This window comes from Wyeomyia smithii, chromosome 3 (genome assembly GCF_029784165.1).
Source record: "Wyeomyia smithii strain HCP4-BCI-WySm-NY-G18 chromosome 3, ASM2978416v1, whole genome shotgun sequence".
NCBI classification, from domain to species: Eukaryota; Metazoa; Arthropoda; class Insecta; order Diptera; family Culicidae; genus Wyeomyia; species Wyeomyia smithii.
The window spans coordinates 35,498,985-35,526,255 of record NC_073696.1 but is presented as its reverse complement, the minus strand read 5'-3'; the positions used below and the strand labels follow the sequence as shown (position 1 = coordinate 35,526,255).

The following is a 27,271-nucleotide window of genomic DNA, read 5'->3' as shown; positions in this document are numbered from 1 at the left end:
GTTCTTCTTCAAAATGAATTGCTGTTTATAAAGCGTTCACTGACAAATTTTAGAGATATTGATCAAAAAAAGGATTACGAATTGCTCACAACGCAACATTTTTAAAAAAACGTTTGACCCTGAGGTGCCCGAGGGGTTCATTAATTTGAACTAAACAGAGAGGTTTTCAATTGTTTTTATTATTTTCAAACCATAGATACATACATATCCCTTTTGAAAGGCTACGTATCAACAGTGACACTGTCTCAGCGAGAATTGTCGTTCTCGAAAGTCTTTATTTCCAACGGAGCACACCAATTAGATAACGTGTATTCGAGTGATTTTGTCTGCGCTATGCGATGAAATAGAATATTCCAAATTATTAATTTTTTATACGCTAACTTTCTGTTAGGGTTCCAAGTAAAATTTATGTACGTCAACGCTTGTTTTCTTCAAAACTGTTGGAAAAGCAAACAGATCCATGCTATATTTCAAACCAAAACAAACAGCGACGTCAGTTATAGTAACAGCTTGGATTGTGTTCCGAAGTACGTTACTCTTGGCGTCCGCCCTTCGTGGTGCAACCATATTGCATCCAGCTGTTTGCTCTCAGCTGAGAGTAATTGGGTCGTCGTTTCGTTGTAATTGAATGTAACGCAAACCTAACGGAAACAGTTTCATTTTTTCCATCATCAACACGATAAGTCGTCAAAGGAACTCCTAGGAATTTGCTTTTTTGGAGAAGAAAAAACTTACAAATGCTCGAATGATAAATCACTAATCTGATTTAAATTTATCAGATAAGCGGCATAATTCTGGCGAAGATTGAAGTTTACAAAGCAATTATACTATTCCCCAGCTGTCTCCACTATCGCCGCCATCACCAACTCACCACCAGCAGTGGGTACTCCAAAATAAGTACAATCACGATAGATTGCCAGGCTGCGGTAAAAGTTTTCCACTTCCATCTTCTTACACACGATTCTTAGCTAGCTAAGGCGCTGATTGCACCGGCAGGGACATCCGGATGACATTCTCTGCTTATCGGAAAGTCACCGGAGAGCAGTTAAGCACGATGCATGGCACGGAACGCACATTTTCATTCTTTGCACACAAACACACACCTGTAGGTGGAAGAGGGTGATAAAATAACACATTACCATAACCATATCGTGCGGTTCCCACGGGCGAAGGGATGGAAAATGCATATCTGATATGTCCTAATTTACAACAGTCGGTGCAGGTCCCGCGTCGGTTTGATACTGACAGTGATCTGCACATGGGAAAACCGTACATTCTGGAGGTAGATGAAAATTTGACGGAGCTGAAGCGTCGTGGTTTGAACAGGTAAATTCGGCTGAAAAGTTCGAAAGTAATAACATATTCAAGACAGCTATGGCTTCTGCCGCTGGCTGCTGGAAGAAGGCAAAGTTTTACGTTCAACGTTATGTTCTCGTAAAGATTGTTTGTGTTTCTGAAGGCCACTTTGGAAAAGCCTTAGGGTGACTCAAGTCATTGAATCACTGAACTGGATCAACTATGAAAACGAATAATTTTCCATAACGAGAAGCAAAATCACTTGGCAGAGTGCAGCGGTCTGCACTAATGGATGCTATTAGCCATGCCGGGGAAAATACCCGATTTCCAATAATGGTGTGTCATTTTATGCAACATCACCGTCGTCTGTTTTGCTAAGCCACCGCCAGTGCGTTTACGATACACTTTGCCAAGCACACCCGGGTTTAGATGGCGCGGCGTGGGAGTGGCACGATATCTGTGTAGCAACTAGGGTCACTAAAAATGTTCGAACAATTATGGGCGATAGTTCGCTGCTGGTTTATTTCAGATAATGCATCTCAATTAACGACGAAGTGTATAGCGTGTGCGCTCCTCAAGAACAAACACCAAACCGGAGAAAGGATTTACAAGTGGCAGGGTTGGGAATAATAAATTTTCATTATTTTCAATTTAAATATTTATGCCTTGAGTCCACGAACGATGTGGACGAAGAATTAGTTGTACTCACGCAACCAGCTGCTACCAAGAAGCAGTGCAGAAAGGTTAGAGTCTACAAGCAAGTAATGTACTAACTAGCTCTTCTGAGATGGACAACACTGGCATGGGAGTAATTTTCATTGCAGTTTAAGACGTGATGAAATTAATAGGAACGGATATACAAATTCTGACGATTTTTTTCTCTCACGATGCTGACCCCTATACGAGTTTGAGCAGTTTCAGAGATGATAATCAGTTTTGGCACTTGCACTTTCGCTGTAAGGCGGAACCCTCTTCAACGACGGCAGTACGACTTGTCCGTTAAATTACACGCTCACTGATGAACATTCCAATTGAGTAGACATTTATGCGTCGCCAACATTAAATAAATTGAGGCTTGCTGGAGTTACGATTATTCGTCGTGGATTAAACGGAGCAACATAAAATGTGACATTTTAATTCGGTGCAAAATGGCTAGCGTTTGGTTGTCTATGTTGCGGACAATTGCGGTACCGCAGTCCATTCGGGCGCGTGACACTTGGTTTATACTACAAGGAATTATTCTTCGAAGCCAATGTTAAATTAAGAACTGATATACCGTTATAAACACTGTTGGGATATTGTAATTACCCTAACGTTTTGAAATATTTGACTTAACGTTTTTACAAAATTTTTTCTGTAAGTTTTAGTTAAACAAATATGCTTCTAAATAATGTGATTTTTATTTCTATAGAAGCATGTTTGTTTGATCAACTCAACATCACAGCCCATTAATTTTGCTAAGCTCTACGTCCATTTAAAGTTATTCTGAGGGTTCCTAACTAGCTTTTTTATTTTATTTTTCATGGGAACAAGTTAAATATTTTTCAAACCCATATCTTTGCATTGAAGGCTTTTGCATAGCTTTTCGTAGATATTGATCTGTCAGTGCATCATCATTAATGTATTCTTCTAGAATTGAATTTACTTCCAAAATTTATTAAACAAACCACACACTCTTTTGCGTGGCCTCAACAATATTCTTATAAAGCCAACATGGCTTAATAAGAATAAAACTTTGTTTCAAAATAGAAAACATAATAACTTTTGCCTTTCTTTTAAGTCAACCACACACACAGTTTTGTGCATGGTCCTAACAGCTTTTCTAAAAAATGTTATTTCAAATCAGATCCGTAACGTGTAGTATATTATGTTGTATTTCAGAGAGATATACCGCTCACAAGTATCCCATTATCTGTTGGTTTTAACTGCTCTCAAGTCAATTGTGCTGTATTGGACCAAACCACATACACTTGTGCGCGACCCCAACAGCATTCTTACTGTCTCTTTTACTTAACCGGTACCAAACATAAATAAGCTAATTGTACTTCTCTAATCAGTGGGTTGTATATTCGCATCATTTATCAAGATGAATTCCAATCCTACGTACCCTCTCATACTAACAAAAATCTCCTCCCTGTGGCCTTTGTGGAGCTGCAGATATTAATACGGTCTCCAAATAGCATCCTTCTCGTCCACATCTCGTCTAATTGAGTCACTAGAACTTATACAATGAGAATGGTCAGTCCAATATGCAATTTTACTGACTCTGGTCAATCACGGAGCAGCAACCATTGATATGTGCAATCAGTCTCAATTAAGTTAAGCTACATGAGCCATAGAGAACAAAAGTGTGCCGTTTTGACACTTTTTTTGCATAAATTGATGCAGAATTACAATATAAAAAAAAACGAAATCTGACTTAAACCAGAAATAAACCAGTTTGCGATAATTATAAAGAGTTTCAACTAAAACTTTGGATTTTTTCGAGGTTGTCTTACTCAACGACAAACACGCACGAAAAGAATTGAGAGTATTTATCTGTGAGTTTCCTCTTTCCTTCTTATGCCAGTATTTTGACTGTTATATAGCAAAACGGGATTAAAGAAACAGTGGTTTGGTGCGCTCACGGATTGCGTTGTAGCAGGGATATCAGTGGCGAGATAGATAGGAGAGAACAACATAAAAGATGAAGTGTCGTTGGCGATTACGCTTACCTTGCAATGCACCTGCTAGTCTAAGAAACCGTGGCACAGTCCAGAATGGTCAATACAAAAACAACATTCAATAGAAATCGACTTTTAGAATTTCGTTTAGCGATAGGTCTCAAAAGTTTCGTCTCCTCAAAAAAGTCCCCATGAAAAATTCCAGCTCAATCGTGCACAGTCTGATATAGTACATTTTCCCAATATTCTTTCGCTAGAATAAAGTGCTGATACTAGACACCATGTTTCTCGTGAAAGAAACCACGACGTCCGCGATAAAGTTTTCCCTTTTTGGTAACTATAGGTACCGTGAAATGGGATGAAATTGATCAGTGGGGTGAAATTGATCACCTGAAAATTCGTGATAAAAAATACTAATCAAAAGATATTGATCTTGCAACACTAAGAAATTTTTACGTGTACTAAAAGGCAACATTTGCAAGATTCACATACTTGTCAAAGGTAACTCTTGCATGCCCGGTGCAATTTTACATATTTTCGAAAAATTCCTCTAACTCAGTCAAAACTCAGTCAAATTTGATGAAACAAGTTTCCAAATAACAAAAAAAAGTATTGAATTTACTTAAAGTAATCTTAATTAGGGGTTAATTACGTTAAATTTGGAGAAGTGAGTAAAGTTTGATAAAAGCTTAAAAAATATAGTTTTCAACAATGATTATTCCAATCCATTAAAATAATACTGATGAATTCGCGAGAAACCACTAAGATTTCAATTTCAGAGCTAGTGTTTGAGCTTTTCCAACAAACCGAATGGTAATCGATCTAACGATGATAAAATGAAAGCAAATTTAGAAAACTGCAGCCAAAATAAATAGATTTTAACCTGAAATATCGATATTTTCGTTTCCAAACTAGCTTTGATTGATATTTTTCAGTTCAGAAATCATCATTTATCATGAACTTATCGAATAAAAGCACATTTTCTACAGAATGTATTGATTTCAAGGGTGATCAATTTCCTCCTGATTCATCTCATAGTATTTTATAGGATTCTCGAATCTATTTCATGGAGTAGACGATAGAAATTTCACCAATAGCCATAGTGGTTTTCTAGAGCAGATACCAGTACTTGTTTTAAATATATACTATCTCGGGAAATGAAAAAAATTAAATGAAGCTAGTTATTTGAAAAATATTACAAAAAATAATCAATTTCACCCCGTTCCATGGTAACAGGGACAAAGCCGAGAAATAAAAAGCTAGAGAAGAACAGGGAGAAAATTCGGAAAAGAAAATTGTTTCTCTCCGGGGTACCAGTATATCAGGTTAAAGTAATTTTTTGACGTGGGACTGCGTCTTTGGTTTCTAAACTGGGATGGATTCTGTGAAAAAAAGAAATAAAATTGGCAAATGTTGCGTCAGATTTCAAACGATAATACCAGCATAACCACATGAAGGGAAACAATATCCAATATTTTATTGGATGGATGAAATGTTGGACAATTTTGAAATACGCTAGTTATTACTATTGTTTCATTGCTCAGCACTGAAAATCGATAAAATGTTTCAAGGCCAAATTTACGCAAACAATGAATCAATCACATGCAAGCATTCCTAGAACAGACGACAGGAATAGACACCAACCATTCCCTGTGATATTCTCTGTATCAATATCAATTGAAAGAGTCTCCCCATCCCAATAGGTTATTTATTTTTTTATTCACGAGGTTTTAATTATGTGTTGGTCATTCGTCTCGAACCCAACAGGTTAATGTTTGCTTCCATGAACTTAGACTAATATGATGTCTCGAAGGTAAAATTTGAAACAACCCGTCTTCTTGAACAATTTCCAAACCAGCTGTTAGAGCATAATAATAACTGATGTCTTGGAAGAAAACATCCGGTAGAACCAACATTACCATACAGTATACGTGGAGCAGAACGCCGCTGGTCACTCGTCGTCTATCATTGCAGCGGTACACGATTTGTGTGCAATGAAGAAACGAATTTTACGTAAACGAATTTTAAGTAAACGAATTTCTTTCGAGTGTTAATTAAAAATTTTTCTAAAAAAATTTAAGGGGAGGTTGAGAATGAAAATAAGTAACTGAACAAACGGTTTGATTCTGTCTGTGGACTTTTCAACCTATGTGTTAAAAAATCACTCTAATTAGGGATGTTTAGCATTGTGTAAGTTGTACTGATCACAGTCCAAACGACGCGTTTTTACCCGTGTTCCCGCTTCAAACAGTGCACTTTGTAACGTTATAGCAAAGCGTTAGTGAAAGTTACACCTGTATCAAGTGAAGTCTGCAGAAAAACCGCATTTAATACGGTATTAGACCTTGAAAAGTTTACCTCGTCGCTGCTTTGTTTTGCGAAATAAAAAACACACCCTTCAAAAACGCTACCGCGCCGAAACGCTCGGAATAGGAGACGTCAGTAATGGACAAAACAAAACCAATCACACGCTCTTGTTCTACTTCTACGTTGCTATATATGGATGGAAATGTAAACAAGCGTTACCGGGATGATGGCGATAAAAACTGTTCAGGCAACATACAGAACCTGGATGATCTTTGGGGAATGATTCAGGATATGTTTACCTCGACAAGTGCAAAACTGGAGGCGAAAATTGATTCCTGCAAGAAGGAACTTGAATAGAAGATTGTCGGTTTGGAAAATCAGCTTGTTACTCTGCAGAATGAACAAACGTCGAGTGTTACAAGAATGGATAATGCGATAGGTGAAATACGATGCAACTTGGATCTAGCTAAGCAATCTGTGAGTTCGTTGGAAAAGTCACAGGACTTGATTATTTTCGCAGTTTCTTACAGGCAGAATGAAAATCTACAACAGCTGTTCAAGAATATCGCTTGCAGTTTGGCTTATGCAGAGGCTGAAATTCCGTATGTCGATTTGCGACGTCTATCAAGATCGCATATTACGGCAGGTGCATCCCCTTCTATTGTTTGTCAGTTTAGTATTCGAAATGTGAGAGACGAATTTTACAGAAGATATTTGGGCTCGAGAAATTTGAATCTGCGCCACGCTGGATTTGATAGCGCTAGTCGTATATTCATCAACGAAAATTTGTCGGAGGAGGCGAGAAGAGTTCGAGCCGAAGCAGTTAAACTAAAGCGACAGGGCCGCTTACAGAAAGTTTTTACGAAGAACGGTGTCGTGCACATAACAACAAGTGATACCGAACGCGCCGAAGCGTTCTACTCTGTCGAGCAGCTGGATCCGATCCTGTGATCCGTGAGTCTTCCTGTCCTAAAAGTCAAAAGTTTTGCTGGGCTGGTCTGCTGGAGCTTATCGACTGTGATAGTGCGATTTTCTTACATTGCCACTGGAGGAAGCTGGATGCAAGATCGAATGCTGTTGCTGCTGTTGGTGCTTTTTGTTTTGCGAAGAACTCATGATCCGCTGGTGTTACAATGCGTTGATTGGACTGTGATAATTGACCTGAATGAATTGCGTTAGTATTAGATGTAGGTTTAATTTGTGTTTCCTCTCTGCTGAGTTATACTCTGTGCTGGTAAGTGGTGTGGGTGCGTTTCGTTTGAAGATTGCGCGTTATGTCATTGATGATTTTGGGTAATCCAACAGACAACAATGCCCCAAACTCTAACATTCCTAGGGCTGTATTACACGCTGCTTTGAGCAGTGATAAATTGAATGGTTGTCACATTAATGTGCAAAGTTTATGTGCACGTAAAATGGTAAAATTCGACGAAGTAAAATCAATATTTCTTAACAGCAAAATGGACATAATCTGCATGTCGGAGACCTGGTTAAATGAATCGATTAAAGATAATATGGTTTCTATTGATGGTTTCAAACTGAGTCGACATGTTCGGAATAGGCATGGAGGTGGAATATGTGTTTATATTAGAAAGAACATATTCTGTAAAGTGACCCGTCGGTCAGAAGATCATTCAACAGAGTTCTTACTACTTGATTTGAAATGCGGTGATAAAAAAATATTGTTCGGAGTTTACTACAATCCTCCGAATAATGATTGCTCAAACGTCTTACTGCAGCACTTTGATGAATTTGTTTCAAAGTATGATCTCTGTTTCTTTGTAGGTGATTTTAATACCGTTTTACTTAAGAATTCGATTAGAGGTACTTGATCTGATTATTTCTGATTCCCCGCACGTAATATCTAGGCAGGATCAAATTTTTTACCTGGTGTATCTAACCATGACTTACTGTTCTGTTCGTTGGATGTACTGCCTGAAACTCGTACACAGGCAACATTTTATCGTGACTATTTCAATTTCGATACTGCTGCACCTAATGAAGCCTGCCAATCTATAAATTGGAATGAAGCGTTGAGTATTAATGATCCTGATATTATTGCTCAACTGCTCAACACTCATCTGTGTTATTTACACAACAATTTTATACCATTGAGAGCAACTAGGGTAAAATCAAATCCGTGGTTTACCAGTGATATAGAAATAGCAATCATCAATAGAAATCTGGCTTATAGAAAATGGAAGCATACGAAACTTACTGAAGATTTGACCCTATACAAACGTGTCCGGAATGTTGTTAATGACTTGATCAAGAGGGCTAAACAGGAGTATGACAGAAGTAAATTCAGGACAGATGTTCCCTGTAAGCAGCTGTGGAACAATATTAGAAAGCTTGGTGTGACTAAGAATGATGAAACTGAGAATGTTGAGTATACCGCACAAGAAATCAATATGTATTTTATTTCCAATTTTTGCGCGGATCAATCCCCCTTACTACCAGCAAACGACTTCAATAGATTTGGTTTTCGAGTCGTTACTGTCGACAAAGTCATAAATGCAATTTTTTCAATCAAGTCAAATGCGTGTGGACCGGATAATATTCCAATCGCGTTTATTAAAATAATGTTGCCTTGGATCTTGCCAGTTATTAATCACTTGTTTAACACTATCCTGTGCACTTCAAAGTATCCCAGGGAGTGGAAGTTAGTGAAAGTAATTCCTTTAAAGAAGAAAAATAATGTATCCGACATCGCGAACTTTAGACCCATTAGTCTTCTTAGCGCGCTATCTAAAGCATTTGAAAAATTGATCAAAGCACAAATTACGGATCACCTTCAAGAAGCGGGTTTGCTCAGTCCTTTTCAGTCAGGGTTTCGGAAACATCATAGTACTGAAAGTGCATTACTTAAGGTTCATAATGATATTGCTCAGGCAGTAGATAGAAAGGGGATCGCCATTCTACTTTTGATAGATTTTGCAAAGGCGTTTGATCGTGTTTCCCATAGTAAACTCTTAAATAAGCTATCATCTTCATTTGATTTCTCTACAACGGCAATCAAGTTAATTAGGTCATACCTTACGGAAAGATACCAAGCTGTTTTCTGTAATCATGTTCTGTCTTCCTTTCAGCCAATTTTATCTGGCGTCCCACAAGGATCCGTCCTTGGTCCACTTTTATTTTCGCTTTTCATTAATGACTTGTCTACTAGCCTAGATTATTGCTTGATTCATTTGTTCGCGGATGACGTTCAGGTATACTTTTGTACTAATCATAACTATGACATTAATGATGTTGCTATAAAAATAAACCACGACTTGAACAAAATATCGTTATGGTCGAATACAAACCTTCTATTTGTTAACCCCCAGAAAACTAAAGTTGTACTGTTTTCCAAAGCTTTACTCACACCTCCACAATTATATTTTCAGGGTGAGCAAATTCATTTTGTAGATAAGGTAAACAACTTAGGAGTTATTTTCACACGTCAGCTTAAATGGGATGCCCACATTAATGCCCAGTGTGGAAAGATTTATGGCGCGTTGAAACGTCTGAATTTAGTTACGAAACACTTACATATTACAACAAAGCTGCGGTTATTCAAATCATTAATACTCCCTCATTTCGTTTACGATGATTCCCTTTTCGCTAATTCTGCTGTGGGTGTTTTAAATAAGCTTCGTATGGCTCTAAATGCATGTGTAAGATATATTTATAATCTTCCCAGATATTCGCATGTTTCACATCACCATGCAGCTCTACTAGGTTGCAGTTTCTCACATTTTTATATATACAGATCTTGTCTTTCAATTTTTAAAATCAATATGACTAAGAAACCTGCGTATCTTTTTTCGAACTTGACGCCTGTAAGAAATCTCCAAACAAGAAACTTTTCTGTACCGCGTCATAGAACCTGTGACTATGGCTCAGCACTTTTTGTTAGAGGCATTGTTCATTGGAGCTCGTTACCGTCTTCAATCAAATCTATTACAAACTTAGCGGTCTTCAAGCGCAATTTGCTGGCATGGCTTAACAGTACAAATTAAATAAAGAATTGAACTAAGAGGAAACACAAAATAAACTAATACAAATAAATAGTTGTTTAAGTTGGAAGCTACATGAAAGATAGACAGCCAATCAATGATAAATCTTTTTGTAACATATTAAAAGGCATTGCCTTACGTTACTTATGTTAATAAATAAATAAATAATTACAGTGTTTAGTCTCACGTCACCATTTCATACAACTCTACGGCGATATCAATCTAGTAACAGACAGAACGAAGAGTATTACAATGCAGCCTCTACAATCAGACTTGCAGCAGTCGTCCCTTAAAGCGGTCGAAGTTTCAATTCTTTGCCCGATGAAAAAAACATGAAATTTCTGACTTCGAAACATTTTTTGACGCCAAATGCATTAGAAATGCACGATTTTCCGAGATCTGGAGCTGTCACTAGAAAAAAATGATTAAAAGATCGGTTTTCCTGGGAGGACTACTCTCCCAGAAAGTCGATTTTTCACAAATAAAAACTTTTTACAAGCCAACAATTGATCTAGAAGTTTTATGATTTTCTAAGACATTTGGTTTAAAATATCGATATCAGCAATTTCATGAGATACAATTGAATAACTGAAAAATTCATGTACCCTTTCTATTAGTCAAAAACGTGAAACTTCTAGGTTCCTCATCCCGAAGTTCGATTGAGAAGAAATTTTGCTTGAGGACTTTTTTCGACGATGTTTTTGAGCTAGACTGCTAAAGGAAATTCGAAAGGCAAATTTTTGCATTCCCTAATAAATAGGCTAACCAAACGTACCGTTTTGAACGGGATAGTACCGTTTTTCGAATATTTCATACCGTCCCGTCTTTTTGCCATGCTGTACCGTTTTTTACTTCTTGATAATTTTTAACAAAAAACTTCAACGAACCAGGAATTTGGTAACTTGAGTGCCAGGAATCTGTTGAAGTTACTGAGCACATGTTGTGCCTTCCTGATAGTACCGCACCACTGGAAAGGACTCTATTGTAAACGGTATGTGGACTGTTCAAAAGACGCGATTGCAAGTTGGGACCATAAGAGCCATGATTGTAGTTGGACCAAATTTCGATCTTCCCTGTGGTAATTTTTACGGCCTTATTTTCAAAAGCTTATTTGAAAAAATCAATCATCCCAAGTGTCCCGTATTTTGTCCCGTTTTTGTCTGGAGAAAAACTGGTCAGCTTACTAATAAATAAACAGTGATGCCGAAATGTTAAAAAAAAGATCTTGGGACACTGAAAATTCATACCTTTAGCAAGATTGTTCAAGTAATTAAGTGATATCAGATGAAGATATGTTTGCTTTGAAATGCTTTGAAAAACGACGTGGCGCCAGTGTACCTGTAAGTATTTTGTAACGAAAGGGATTTCGCCTATTCCATGACTGGGCTCAATGAGGAAGATAACATTCTGGTGTCTTTGACAAAATTATTGATCAGATATATGACTACTCAACTTGACTTAACTCAAAGTCAGCTTTCGGCAGGCCGCGATGGCCCTTCTGAAAATTACGATAAGTCTCAGGAGTTACCTTGTTTTTTTCTAGTCTATTCTGTGCGATCAAAACAAAGAAAATGATTTTTTGAGTAAAATATGATTTAAAGGGGCCAGCAAGTGACCTAATGACGGACGATCAAAAGTTACCCAAAGTTGCCGCCAGAATTTAATTCACTTTTGATATTTTTAAACGAAATACACACACTTGTGCGTGGCGCCAACAACATTCTGGCTCAACTTGGGTTCATAATTAAAAATTTAATAACTTCAGCATTTCTTACAAGTAAATCTCACACTTTTGTGCGAGGCTCCAACAGCTTTTTCATGATATGTTGGTACAAATCGGATTCACATCGTGTAGTATCTGTATCATATTATGCATTTCACTCAGATATATCATACACAAATGTGCGTGGCCTTAATAGTATTCTATTGTCTGTTGGTTCGGTCTTAGGCGGGACGTAGCGCTGTGACGTTATGTAACGATGTTACGTTATGTAACTCTGTGATGCTAAGCAGCACTGTGATGTTTTGTAACGCTGTGATGTTACGTAACACTGTAACGTTACGTAATGCGGTTACGTCTCACCACCAAGGAGAGGATTTAAAAAAACCAGAAAATTCTAGGGACACCTATGAAAAATAATTTTTTTACATGGTCTCTTCTAGAGGGCCGCCTGGTGGTCACCTTCGACCATATTTCGGTCAAAAAAACATTTCCCTGCTAGTTAACCCTGCACATGCAGTTGCAAAGAACGGGGAAGCTCTATGGCTACTTTTGAAAAGCGATTTCTTTGAAGATAGTGTTGGATCTTTCAAAAGCTACCTGGTGGCTACCACGAGGCAAGATATCCCAAAGATCCATCAAGAGAATATGAGTGTCATTATTTTACGGTGACCAGTTCCGAAATAGGGTGACTATGAAAAAATGACTTTAGACGATATGTATTATTTTCAAAAATTCACAACAACTATAAAGGTAGGACGAAGTCAATATCTCGTTTGCTAAAAAAAACGACAAACAAATATAAGAGGCATTTTTTAATGAAAAACATCAATAACTTTGAATAAAATTGAGATATTTACGATGTCAGCATTGCAAATTGTTTGTCTTGAAAAGCCCTAAAAGTCGTTTGAAGACTTTTTATAGTGAAATAAGAATTAAAAATTTGGAGCAAAAAGGTGTTTTTTCAATCTAATTCGGTTATTTTCAAGGATAGAGATAAACTTTTTTCTACGAAGTTGCTTGAATCGAAATTATAGTATTGTAGAACAACGCTTTCCTCTATCTACAAAGATAAAAAAGATAGATACTTGATCAAAAATTTGGATCACTCTTATATATGATAATTTTTAAATAAGCGCTTCATCATATATAACAACTTTATAAAAAAAGTTTTTCTCTAGAATATTCATAGCGAGCTCCAAATCCAAATTTATCCCTAATTTCGGTGTTTGGACCATTGCGCAAAGGCAAGATACATCATGATCAGTTATTCAAGATTGCAAAAAATTATCATAAAGTTCGGTTATGTTTCCAAGTGGTACATGAATCTTTTCAAAACGTATTACAAGAGTTTTTTCGAATTTTGTTTGCAGCGTGAGGATTTCACTCTAAGAAAAATTACTTGGATGCGAACTTTTACTCTGCATGCGGGGCAAAAGTTCGTATTTATCATAATCCACAAAGATTTTTTGCCTAATTTTGCGCCGCTTTTTTAGCCACTCAGTATCACAATTTAGAAAGGTAACATGTTACCACAGATTACAATTGTTATAGTTTTTGCAATTTTCATCCGATCTCGACAATTTTAGCACTAACAGATTCAATAAGTAATTTTCTTTCAAATAGGCATCAGAGCGGTACCCCGAAACAATTTTCTTATTTCTGAAAATCCGTTTTACTGGGGATTTGTTCCGAAACTGAGGTATTTTTGGAAGCGTTTTTTAGGTTCTGTTATTCTCGAGTTTCTCTAGTCTCCCGAAAGGTGAATTGTAGTTCCCAAAACAAAGAGAATCAGATCAAAACAGCTCAAAACACAAGTTTGCTCATAACTCCGCACCAATAAACGAAATCTAATGGCTACTTTTACGTGTATGCTGCCACACAATGCTGCCAGTTTCTTTTTCTCGCATGTTTTGAAAAGGCCAATGCGTACTTGTGCCCCTCACTACGGAGGACTGGACTACGCACCATTGAAGCACGCTATTCATAATTTATCGCCATTTGATACGAATAACAAGAAATAAACGATAAATTTTGGCATTACCAAGCCCATGGACTGTTCCAGTAAAATCGAAGAAGGAAGCGATCATTTCGGCAAACATTCCCATTCCCAATGAAAAACAAACTCCAAAACGGGATACATAAAACCACAACCATAAATCCAATGCTTTATGATGGGTTTCTGCTTTTTTTTTGCTAGAAGATTTTCCCGCTAGGATTACAGCAACCAGTCGTCACATTAAATGTAAAGCATAGTTCCATCAGGGCCATAAAGGGGCACCGGAAATGGGCCACTCGCGAACGTAGCCAATCCGGTAGGAATTACGGTTCGGGGCCCAGCGCGAACGCAAATGACATTCCACCGTGCACCGATTGCGATTGCCATCGGGTCGAGAGCGACCACAGGCATGTACCATAAATGTCGTTCCTGGCGGATATATGACAGTGTTGAATAATGGCAGCGAGGTTTGAATAATTTGCACGCAATAAAAACGACGATTTCTCTACTCTGGCGGAAGATTTACTGGCCAAGTTAGCGAACGTTAGCGCCGGCTTTCGGGGGCATCGGGATTAACTCACTCGGTTTAATTTCTTTTCCAGGCCCTATAGAAATTAAAGTAAATTTTATCTGTTTTTCCTCCACATCAATTCTCGGCAAACGATTCAAAACTCATGAAACACAATTGATAATGATAGGTCACACAAGATATTCACCAATTTGGTTAAATTAAATCCGCTGCCGGCTTTCTAAACCAGCGTCTAATCCCGAGTCTTCAACCCACCAATTAGAATTCAAATTTATGGAATATTCCCATCCATCCAAACGAACACAAAACCACCCATTTTCACACAAATCTCAATAAACAGAAAAACCAATTAGGCTCACGGCCGTAAACGTCCCATCGTGGCAGTTTGCTGGTTTTTATTGTAATCGACGTATTAAAATTAATAAATTTATTACCCCATCGTGTCCCGGCAGAGGTGTCGGCAGTTGTTTCAACTGCACCCGGTCGGGATCGAGTGACAATCGATATCTCCAAGTGTGAACGGCGGCCAAAGGAAAGGGAAATGAAAAAATAAACAACAAACAAACCTTCCGACTGACCACATATCCATTGCGTCGTTGTCGTCGTCGGTTTGAATTTCACTTCGCACTTCGAAAGGAAAACCCAATGTCACGGACCAGCCAACGCACAATTCAGCCTATTAGTATTCACTTTGGCAATGACGCTCTGAGGAAAAAGGATTTTTTTTCGAGCCATGCTTGATGGAATTTAGCATATTATTATCCATTGTTTTCACTCTGCGAGAGAGAGAGAGAAAAAAAGCATCATCCTTGTCGGCTTGTATCGAAGTGCCATTCCGAATAATTTCAAAATGATAAGGCTTCCGCCTCTGCCTCGAATCCGGATTTTCGCCGGAGGACTTTGTTGAACAGTGCAATGTCATGATGCTTTGTGTCTCTGTCGCTAGTGAAGAGCGCCGTTAGCCGTCAGTGTGATAAGAAACAGGTAATCTTTATTCATGAGCCAGTGGAAGCCAGCCCGCGGTGGATGTGTTGGAAAGACGACTAAAAAAACGATAAAATGAAACGGATAACCCTGCTGAGATTAAACATAAAAATAACCTTTCCGCAGAGGCTTTTCGGCACGGGGGCGGTGGCGTTTAACAACATGGTCTTTAATGGAAATTTTTGAAAAACACTCACCGTTATGTCCCTGATTGGTGATGATAACCCAGAAGTCGATCGTTTTCTCCGGTCCTAGTTCTTCGTAGTCCCACTTCTTCTTGACGCGGACGGCTCCGTTGGTTTCAACCGTTACCCACGGATTTTCGTCCCGTATCTTGAACGTTTCTCGATCGGTTTCCTTCTCCAGCTGAAAAACATTACGGCCTTCGGTGTCGCCATCGGCTTCGGTAAATTCGATCCGTTTGGTTGGTCGGACAGCTCGCGTAACTCGACGTTTGTCACGCCGATGCGAGTGCTGATATTCGTGATTAAGGTGCTGAACGACCACCGGTACCGGGTCCGGAGCTACAAATTCTATAAGGACGCGGGCAGGTTTTTCACTTTTAACACTTGGTGTGCGAATATCGTGAGCTTCCACGTCTATGAACAGTTCGGAAAAGTCCGGCTCTCCGGCTAGCAGCAGCTCACCAGTTTGCGGTACAATAACTACCGTATTGCTGGGATTCATCAAACGATAGGCCACTTTGTCACCGTCTGCGTCTTTTGCCTCGACCTTACCAACGCTGGTGAAACGTTCCCAAGTGATGGTTTCGTTACCGTAGGCGTTGGTGCTTTTGACTCCGGTCACCATAAAGCGGTAGTCCGGTTTAGTGAACACCGGAGAATTATCGTTGACATCTAGAACTCTGACCTTTAGTTTCACTTCCGCTTTGTTGATTCTTTTCGTGTCAGTGGCTTCTACCAGGATCGTGTATTCATCCTTCGTTTCACGATCGAGTGGTTTATTCGTCACTAGCCAAACGCCGTGCTTTCTGGTGTCCTCAATGTGAACCGTGTTCTTAATCTCCCCATTGCTGCTGTTTTCCAGTGCGAACTCGTGTCCATCGTTACCGTTCACGATCGAGTAAATAACCGATTTGGCACCGCGCGCGGAATTTGCCTGCAACAGCGGAAGTTCACGAACTCGCGTACCGGGATTTTTGTTTTCACTCACTTCACCGACCGTTTCACCGAGGGCACTGGGAAAATGCAGCATATCCTTGCGATTCATGATGTACAGTTGAAGCTGATGTGTGGCAGTGGAATTGGGGGTCTCCTCCAGGACGACCAGTTTAACCGGCCGGTTGACTAGCGGGGAGAGATCAGAAGTGGTCATCACCATACCATCATCAAGCACGGTGAAGTACTTAGAGTAATCCGTCTCCAGCAGCCGATAGTTGAGTGGCTTTGACGAATAGGACGAAATCGATGAAAATGGTGAGTTTGGACTGGTGAAGTTGGCGGTAAACTTCTGAATGCTGTAGCCCGGATATGTGTCGTGAGGCAGGACTAAGCTAATAAAGCTGTTCGCTGAGTCGAACTTGAACTCTTCGCTGCTAGCGCTATGATGGCGATGGTGCTTACAGGATACTATGACAACATTGAGATTTAACACTAACACTACTACGATGGCTAACATTGAAACACTGAGTAATTTAGATCGATGACTACGTTTCACTGCTGATACCGGACGGTGACCCGGGGACCGGTAATTACTGCCCCTGATCGGACAACTGCTCGGGCCCCGCACGGCAACGGCGGCGGTAGCTCCGAGGTTCCACATTTTGCTGGCGTCTTCTGCGGAACCGCACTTTCACTTACAATTACACTGAAACCCGCACTAAACTTGTATTCGATTCTAATGCTTCATTTACTTATATCGCACCACCTCACATGGAGCTGAAATCGCTTACGCACTAGGGGGAATCGATTATCTTCTTGCTCGCTAAATACGCACTACTAATAAACCGTTGAGGCATCTTGTTCTGATCACGCTGTTGGCGCAGATGAAATCACCTGTAAATAAACACAGAGAAAAAGAGAATCGTATAAGTACTTGGGTTTCACCGGCAGACCTTGAATCGCAACGCATAAACAACGGATAAAACTGCGTTTGATTGATTGAACATATCAAGTGGATATGTTACCTTTTACTAGGAAACCACACATGACTGATCGTCTGTGGGAGACAAGTTGTCACTTTTCGGTCCAAGAAGAATTGAAAGTTGAATCGAAATATGCAGCGGATACGGGCAGCTTCCGAAGAACACAGGAAAGGTCAAAAAACCGTCGGCCGGCTGGGCAAATCGGAGCGGTATGAAATTAAAACTCTTCCTTTTGCGTTTTTATTCTGCGCTCTCTCTCTCTTTCTTTCGCTCTATTCTGGGTGGTGGAGAATCAAATGATGAAGCGAATAGAAGAACCAAAATTAAACGCAAACTCTGGCTGTACAAAAATAAATAACACGCCTAACAGGGGCTTGGGATGATGAATTTCTGCTCTCCCTTACATGGAGCACCAAGTGTAGCAGCTGTGGCTGCTACTGCCATTGCAACCAGCCAATTCCGAATCAAAGATGTAATCGAAACGTACACCGATAATCTCTGGTTGAGCTTACACGCATACCGGAAATTGGGAGAGCCAAATTAACGGTAGGTAACGTTTTTTTCGACCGCTCACGAATGCTGACCCCGGTTGAACTTTTGTAAAATCTCACGGAGATGAATTAAACACCCTTAGGGCATCATTTCCTCACTTTTATCGGACAAAAAAAAATCTATTCACTTCTTCAACTAGAAACACTCCGCTGTCTAATAGAAAGTATCTAAACATATAAAAATGCAGCTCTGTCTGTCTGTCTGATTCATATAGGCTTGGAAACTACCGAACCGATCGGCGTGAAATTTTGTATATAGGGATATTAGGGGCCGGGAAAGGTGACTAAGATAGTTTGAGACCTCTCCCCCTTCTGCAAGGGAGGGGTCCCATACAAATGAAACACAAATTTCTGCACGTCTCGAAAACTAACCAAGCAAATGGAACCAAATATGGCAAATGAATGTTTTTCGGAGTAACAAATATGTCCATGTTGGTTCGACACCCTTTCCTCTTCTGGAAGGGAGGGGTCCCATACAAATGAAACACAAATTTCTGCACATCTCAAGAACTAACCAAGTAAATGGAACCAAATTTGGCAAGTTGATGTTTTTCAAAGTAACAAATATGTCCATGTTGGTTCGACACCCTTCCCTCTTCTGGAACGGAGGGGTCCCATACAAATGAAACACAAGTTTCTGCACATCTCGCAAACTAACCAAGTAAATAGAACCAAATTTGGTAGGTAGATGTTTTTGGGGGTAACAAATATATCCATAATGGTTTGACACCCCTCCCTCTTCTACAAGGGAGGGGTCCCATACAAATGAAATACGAATTTCGCACAGCTCGAGAACCAATCAACCAAATACAACCAAATTTGGTATGTGAATGTTTTAGAGGTAACAAGTATGTCCAAAGTGGTTCGACTCCCCTCCCTCTTCTGTGAGGGAGGGGTTCATAACAAACGAAACACAAATTTCTGCTTATCTCGAGAACTAACCAACTAAATGGAACCAAATTCTGCTTTACTTACATAGGGGGGAGGGGGGGGGGATAGTTGAGCCCGTTACGTAACTAAGATGTTTGCTCAAAATTGCAAATTTGGAGGGGGGACAGGTTGTCCAGCGTTACGTAACTTTAGGGGGGGAGTCATATCTGACGTTACTTATCGTTACATAGGGGGGGGGGAGGTGGTCTGAAATCTAGGCGTTAGCGTTACGTAATTTGTCTACGACGCCATATGGGTATTTCCGGGATTGTTATGATGCACTGAAACCAAAAATCGACCTCAGACAATATTTTGAATTGTAAGATGGCGACGTCCGGTGTCTGGAAAACAGCCTAAAATGATCAAATACCACTCAATATGAGCGTTTCTTTAACCAGATTGACGCACGGAGGGCCGAAATTGTTTTGAAATCCAAGATGGCGACTTCCGGTGTCCGGAAAACAGCCTAAAGTGATCAAATACCATCCAATATGAGTATCTCTGGAACGAGAATTAAGCTGAAAATTGACCTCAGACACCATTATGAATTGTAAGATGGCAACTTCCGGTTTCTAAAAAACAACCAAAAATGGCCGATTTCCATATAAAATGAGTATCTTCGGAACCAGAATGATACACAGGAGCTAGAATCGACCACAGACACCATTTTGAATTCGAAGATGGTGACATCCGGTTTCTGGAAAACAGCCGAAAATGACCAAATGACGCTCAGGGGCCAGAAATTGTCTCCAAATGCCATTTTCAAATCCAAGATGGCGACTTACGGTTGCGGATCACCGGATCCAGAATGATGCAAGGAGCTATAAATTGACCTTAGACAACAGTTTGAATTGAAAAATGGCAACTTCTGGAAAACATTTGCAAATAACCGAATACTACTACATATGGATAATTCCGTAATCGAAATGATGAAAAGAAGCCAAGCATTGACCCTGGACACCATTTTGAATCAGAAGATGACCACTTTCAGTTTCTGGAAAGCTACGAAAATAACTGAAATGCACCCAATATATATCCGGAATAGAGGTCATGTACAAAAGCCAAAAGTTGAGGATGTTGCCATTCCGATAAAACCAATTATTTTTAAACGATATAATCCAATCGCAAGGAATCAATAAATTTGAAATGTTTAAAATTATTAAATTAAACACTAAAATAGGCGGGACGAAGTTTGCCGGGTCAGCTAGTATTACTCTAAAATAAAAGTACATAACTGGAACATAGCAAAAATATAAAAACAAGATAATGTAGAGCTTTAATTACGCGTAAAAATTTGAAAAGATTACAGAGTCTAATCACTCATTTCAAACCAAATTCCAGTTTTGGTTTTGTTTAAATGATAAATGACAAAAATTTAGACAAAACTGACAAATAAAAAAAGAAAGATAAAAAAATTCGGGATTTTATTGTTTGACTGGATCACTAGAATAAAACTGGACAAATCTAATTCAAACTGGAACATCAGCATCGCTGGTTAGATGGTAACATTATTCTTATTAAAAGTGATTGTCAATTCAATTCGATCACAAAATAAAGAACTAAAAGCAATTCCAATTGCATTGTGGTTACCGTCTAATATTTTTTACTACCATTTTCGTTGGAAGTTTGCATGAATGTTCCTGTAGGCTGAAGATGTCATTTTGTGCTATTAATAACCTTTTTTAATTATGACTATATTTTTACAAGGTGGTATTAGTGATTGAAAATACTTTTAAAGCCAGTTGAAAAAAATTTTCAACTTTTCAAGCATATATAATTTTTAAACTTTGGTAACATTTTCATCTTCTCGAGAAAAACGTGAATGAAAGTAATATACATTTAATTTTTAAACTATTTATAATGCAATTTATTTTATTTAATGTTTACGAAAATATTACGCAGGTTTTTTTGAAAAATATTTGTGTGTTACACGTTCCGAAGCCACTTTTTTAACATTAATGTGTACGTATTTCACGATGTATTAGTGAAGTATATTTCCTGGCAAATTGTTACGAAATAAAACTGTAGTAATAAAGTTCTCCAGCGCAGCTCGCGTTTTTTTTTTAATCGTACACTTTTTTTGGTCACACCCGAATCCGATTCGAACCTGAATATTTCATTATTGTGAAACCCGGAACCAAAACTTTACATTTTGTGAGACCCGCACACGTTTTTTCGGGATTCGACATCCTATACCAATTTGAACCTCGATTTGGTGAGGAAACATTGAAAAAATCTATAACGTTGGAGTTTGAAAATTCGTTCCTGCAGAAAATTTCATCAATAAAAAAAACTTTTTTATATATTTAAATTCGAATCGAGAAATACCAAATTAAAAAAAAACTCTTTTCGTGAAAATCGGGGCAGTTAGCAATATTTTCGGCTAAAATGTATATAGTTCCTGAATTCCTTGAGTAATTTACTTCAACTTGCATCATTCTGAATTTCCGCAATCGTCACACTTCTAGAGATATGCATTGGCAAAATGAAAACAGAAATTATAAGCAAATTAGAAAAAAATATATTTGTTAAAGAGACTGCAGCTCGAGTTTTGCTCTCAGTACCTCTCAATGAAAAGTGTTTTTGGTGAAAATTCGTTGTCAAATTTGAAATCAAACCGCTTCGAGCCCGATTTTCTCTAGCATGGTGTTGCAACCGTTTCATATGTAGGAAAAATAATGTTGGAATAAAATCGCCAAAAAAATCAAGTATACCAAGAGATATGTGACGAAAACCATGGAAACATTTAATACCTACACTTTTTTGTAATATGTTACATCAATAAAAACCTTTCTCCACATATTTCATTGATAAAAACCTCTTATTCTGATGTTTCACGAAGAACTTAAGAATACCAAATTCATAGAAAAATTGTTCTTATAGAAATCCAAGCAACCAGCAACACTCCCGGTCAATATACTAACGCCTTGTTTTTCGGGGATTTCAGAATTTACGCGTTTTTCCTTTGCGATGACTTTTTTAAATTGTTTATTTAGAGTGTCCGATGAGTTTGCTCAATCCAATTACTGAATATCAGGGTGGAAATTAAAATCGACTTTTCGAATTTCGCTTAGAGGTAGTGCTCAAAATTGTCCTCTTGTCGGAAAAAGCTTCCATGTGAAATTTCAGCTCAATCGGACCTTGGGAACACGTACTTCAAAGCGGTCAAAATTTCTCTTTTTAATCGTTGTAAAAATATAAAAATCGACTTTCTGTGACTTAAAAATGGTTCGAGCTTAGAATCTCGTCGATTTTTTTTGTTTCGATATAACACCATATCTCGAAGGTTCATGCATTTCTAAGACATTTGGTATATTAAAAACTTTTCGATATCGACAATTTATTGCTCTACTATCTGTGTTTTTCTTCATGAGCTAGAGCTTGAGCTTAAAGACCGCACATTTCGTAGTTGCCCTTCCGTGATGGATCTTAAGTGTAGTTGCACAGAGAATTACATATATGGCAACTTGGGATTAGTTTACCATTTTCAATGTACAACAATTCAGTAGCTTCCGCTTCGTGTAGATTTATAACGGTGCTGGCCATGTACTTACGGTCGTTAGGATGAAGAAGGATGTTGTAAGGAAGAAAGTATAACAGTCGTTGTTGTTGGAGACCGAGTTTACCTTTGCATCTCCACGACTGCGACGGAAAGGAAAGCTATGTGTCACCGTGGTTAGTGACCAAATTGAACAACGTTGTGCGCGAAGTTAACTTACGAAGACCAACGATGAGTATCTCTCTCGTCAAACACGGCGAACTTGTGTGAGCGGCGTGCCCGAAGACCACCCATTTCTAGAAGCAAAAAAAAAAATATGACTATAGCATTCAACCATTCCTATGAATTTTGGTGTCCCTAGCCATTACCGTTTTTTCAGAGACTTAAATCAACACAACATTAAAGCGAGGAGCCCGGCGAGCAATTTGTATACGACACTCTCATGTAATTTGACGCGTTTTGGTAATGGCTAAGGGCACTGAAATTCGAAGAAATGGTTGAAGAGCCATAATCTTTCAATTTCCGGTTCGAGTTTTTTTTCATTTTGTCGACCAGTGTAATCATTAGATTAATCACGAAATTTATCGACCGAACGATACCTACTACGATTTGCAATGCGCCTATATAAAAGCAACGTACGAGCAATCTCGGGCTAAACGTTATGCCCGAGACTGAGTTTTATCTGCATCTCCTCGACTGCGCTGGAACGGAATGTTTTTGACATTTTGTCACCTTTCTTGTCAAACGACGCGCGCTGGAAAACTATCCGCCCCTCCTGTGCTTTTCTTTATTAGCTTGAACGTGAGCTTGAACGACCGCGCCGGCCACGTCTTTACGATCGTTAGGGTAAGGGAGGATGTTGTAAGAAAAGAGGTGTAACAGCCGTTGTTGTCGAAGACCGAGTTTACCTCTGCATCTCCACGACTACAACGGAAAGGAAATGTTGTATCACCGTGGTAAGTGACGGAATCGAACAATGTTGCGCGCGAAGTTGACTCATTTCGAAGGCGAACGATGAGTATCTTTTTGTCAACCACCGCGAACGCAGGAGAGCTACGCGCGCGAATACAATTCGCCACCAGGAGCAACTAAGTGTTTAAATATTTGTCTATTACCAATCACAACATTCCTCGAGGAAGCAAACGCACGCCGGCAAACGTGGCTCTTCGTAAAGTTTACATTGGGTAGTTATTAGATTATACACGATATATATCGACCGAACGAATCTGCTCCAATTTCCGATGCGCTTATACAAAAGCAACGCGTGAACCATCTCCTGCTAAGTCATTAGACCCAACCGAGATTATCTCTGCATCTCCACGACTGCGGTGAATGGAAGGTTTGTGTTATTTTGTCACTGTGGGAAGTCACGGAATTCATCGGTTATCCGTCACCTCTCGTGCTTTTCTTTATAAGTGGAAAAAGTAAAACTTTGACCGCTTTGAGGCACGTGTTCTCGTTGTCTGATTGAGCTGAAATTTCGAATGGGTACTCTCTCCGAGAAGACAAAATTTTTGAGTCCTACTTGAAAGCGAAATTCCAAGGTTAAATTTTTCTCATTGGCGCAGAGCTCAAAATTTCTCAATCCCAGGAAGTCTATTTTTTGAGAAAGAAATTTTTCGAGATAACACCACATCTCGACGTTTCATGCATTTCTAAAACATTCGGCGTCAAAAAAAATTTTTCGATATCGAAGATTCCATAAATCACTACGAGTGCTGCGCGTTTTTTGATCGATCAAAAAAGTAACAAGTGATCGTTTTAAGGCACGTGTTACCAAAGTCCGATTTTGCTGAAATTTTGCATAGAGGCTTTTTCTGAGATGACGGAACTTTTGAGCACTATTTTTAAGCGAAATTTGAAGATAATTTTTTTCCATACAAGTCATTGCTGCCCTACTAAATATTCATTGATGTTCAAATTTCACAAACCTTAAAATTGTTGGAAGTGTCAAAACTTGCTGTTTTTATCCAGTTTATTTTTGACGCTGGAATTATGTTTTAGCTTTGTTTTACAAAAAATGTATTTACACTGGAACTATCCAAGGTATTTTCCATGGCATAGAACGGATACCACGTCCGTCGAAAGAATTCTTCATCTTTTGTTTTGATAAATGAATAAATCCAATAATTGGTATTTTCGACAAACTATGAACCTTTAAAGGGAAGAAAGCATACAGAGAGATGTCTGGTGAATATGGCGAAAAAGATCGAACATCTTATTTCATGGTTTCTAAATAATTTTCATGACTTTTTCAATAAGAGTCCTGGAATCGTTTGTCGTAGAGCAAACCGCTTTGTCATCTTGATCCTCATAAAGTCTCTTGAAGTCAGCAGTTTACCACTTCTTCTGATTCACTGCGTCACATCGAGAAACTAATTGTTACGAGTTAAGCGCAGAAGAGTTGCATCAGAACAAAAATTGCATTAAAATCGCCATCATTTCGGAATTAATTACCATCGAGGGTATACACCGATTGCTGTCCCGTGAAAGCAAGTGAAAAGCAATCAAAAGTTTCGCCAGTAAATACCTCAAACTATAAAATCAGGACCGGAAAACATTTTTCTCCGCCCGGTGGCGGATTTACCAAAGTGGAATTTCCACAAAGAATAGCCACGCGGTATTACAATTCGTTGACCAACAACGAAAACGACTCCCAAACCCGAGTTATCGTACACAAAAGTGCACCAAAAGCTGAGTGGAAACAAAATCTTTATAAAGGGCATGCTAACCACCGAAGTCACGCGGAAAGTGACGATCGTACCCGCAAAGAAAGGCTCTCCACGGAGGTAGTTAATTAAATCGTGACTAATTCCTGTTACAAACTCCTGTTCATTACATCGTCTGGTGAGTAGGACACTCCTAATACCAAATAGTTGATCATACGCAGAGGTTAAAAGGTCGATTGACGAATTAGACTTTGGCGTTGAGAGTCATTAATGAGACGCTTCCGGTTATAGCGCGTTCTGCAAACAGCGAGATCGAGATCGGGTCTTTCGCACTGGGGCTCCGCATGCGAGTCATCAGCAGCAGAAACGACGGCGGAGCTAAGATACTATTAGTGAGGTAGGGTAACTTTTATGGCAGTTTCAAGAATGATTGAATGATTCAGTGTTATTTACGCAAATATCCTGATCGCAATTTTCTAACGATAAGGATATGATTGAAGCGGGTAAAGACGCTAGGTCGATTTTGAAGCCATCTTCATGCGAGTATAGCACCTCTAGATCGAGAAGTACTGACAGCGTCTCTTGGAGTATGGATGACACCCCGTTAAGCATACAGACGCGAGGCATATAGACGCGAGGCCGAATAGACGCGAGACCGAATGGACACAATACCGAGAGGAAATGAGCCGGAATACGGTATTGTCGTCATCATCATGACACCCCTCTTCTAACCTTCATTGCATCCTAAAAAAACTTACGTTGTTTACCCTGGTGTGTGGTTTTCCACACATACAACAATTGAATTTGTTTTGGACAAGAAACAACTTAATTTTGCCCCAAACTTATTTTTTCCATTGAGTGCATACATACCTGAAGCTATAGGTACCAAATAATCCTGTTTCGAAAATCGAATGAGGTATGTATGTGTGCGGAAGTATGTGTATGTGTGAATATTTTCATTATTTCGACCATCATATCTCGATTTTCTCAGCATCGGCTGAACCGATTCGATTGTTATTAGTCGCGTTTGAAAGAGCTAAAAGTCTAGTTATTTGACGAAAAATATCGTTTTGATCCGAAGGTTCATTCAGAAATGACGTAACGAAATGTAGTCAGCTTATATAGGAACTGATAAACTAACCGATTTTTTCTTTCAGCGGTTTGACTGATTTGAGTCCTTTTGGTGCTAGATGCGTTTGTTAGAATTTGAAGGGTAGATTTTTATTCAAAGATATACTTAAAATTAAATGATAATTTCCAAAGGTACGTTGAAAAAAAAACAAAACAAAACTTGTGGAAACGCCTAGTACATTGCAGTATTTTGGAGGTAACCAATTGAAGAATATTTTGCGTAGTGTACTAAAACAATCTTGAAAAATACATTTGGATTATCTCAGCAATGGATGTATTGATTTGATTTCCTTGACTGCAATTGGAAGGGCTTGAAGGCCATTAGGTCATCATCAAACATATGTTTGATCCGATGGTTCATGCAAAAGTTACAAAACAAAACGTGTTTACATGATATGAGACCAATTAAACATGCTATGATAGCAATTGAACAAAAAAAAATCCTAACATCGGTTTGACCAAATGAAGAAAATGTTCGTAAGAATATTCTGAAGTCTATGCTAAGCAAAGTAAGCAAAGCCTTGGTGCTACACTCCGATTAGTTCATTATACACAGATTTCGCAGTCAAATGTTTAGTGTAAAGGATAATTGCAGGGTTAGCGCTACGATCCTACTAACACTAACAGTTTCTCCGGAGCCGAAATTCGAACCCACGACGACTGGCTTGTTAGCCATCTCGGGAGATCCATTCTAAATTTATTTCAATATACCTAAAAGTGCGAGTATACTTGTCTTGCAGTAGACATAAAACTGTGTTAATGTTGAACACTGCTCAACCAGGCTGTGCAAACACTAAATAGGTACTTTTAGCATTAGCGTATTCGTAACCCATATGTGTGAAAATTCTCACACTGGGATGAAACAAATAAACACATACTTTTACACAT

At 38.8% G+C, this 27,271-nt stretch overlaps 1 protein-coding gene across 1 annotated transcript in view; it reads right to left on the bottom strand.

Annotated features, from left to right (window-relative positions):
- Positions 1 to 7,242: 7,242 nt before the first annotated feature.
- Positions 7,243 to 27,271, bottom strand: part of LOC129728222 (neural-cadherin-like) — an 85,263-nt gene continuing 65,234 nt past the window's right edge. Inside the window, exons 2-3 of the mRNA XM_055686641.1 lie at positions 15,697 to 17,514; positions 7,243 to 7,427 (exon numbers count right to left, since the gene is read on the bottom strand). Coding sequence (XP_055542616.1) covers positions 7,243 to 7,427; positions 15,697 to 17,281 — 1,770 coding nt within the window. The 5' untranslated portion in view covers positions 17,282 to 17,514. The remainder of the gene's footprint in view (positions 7,428 to 15,696; positions 17,515 to 27,271) is intronic.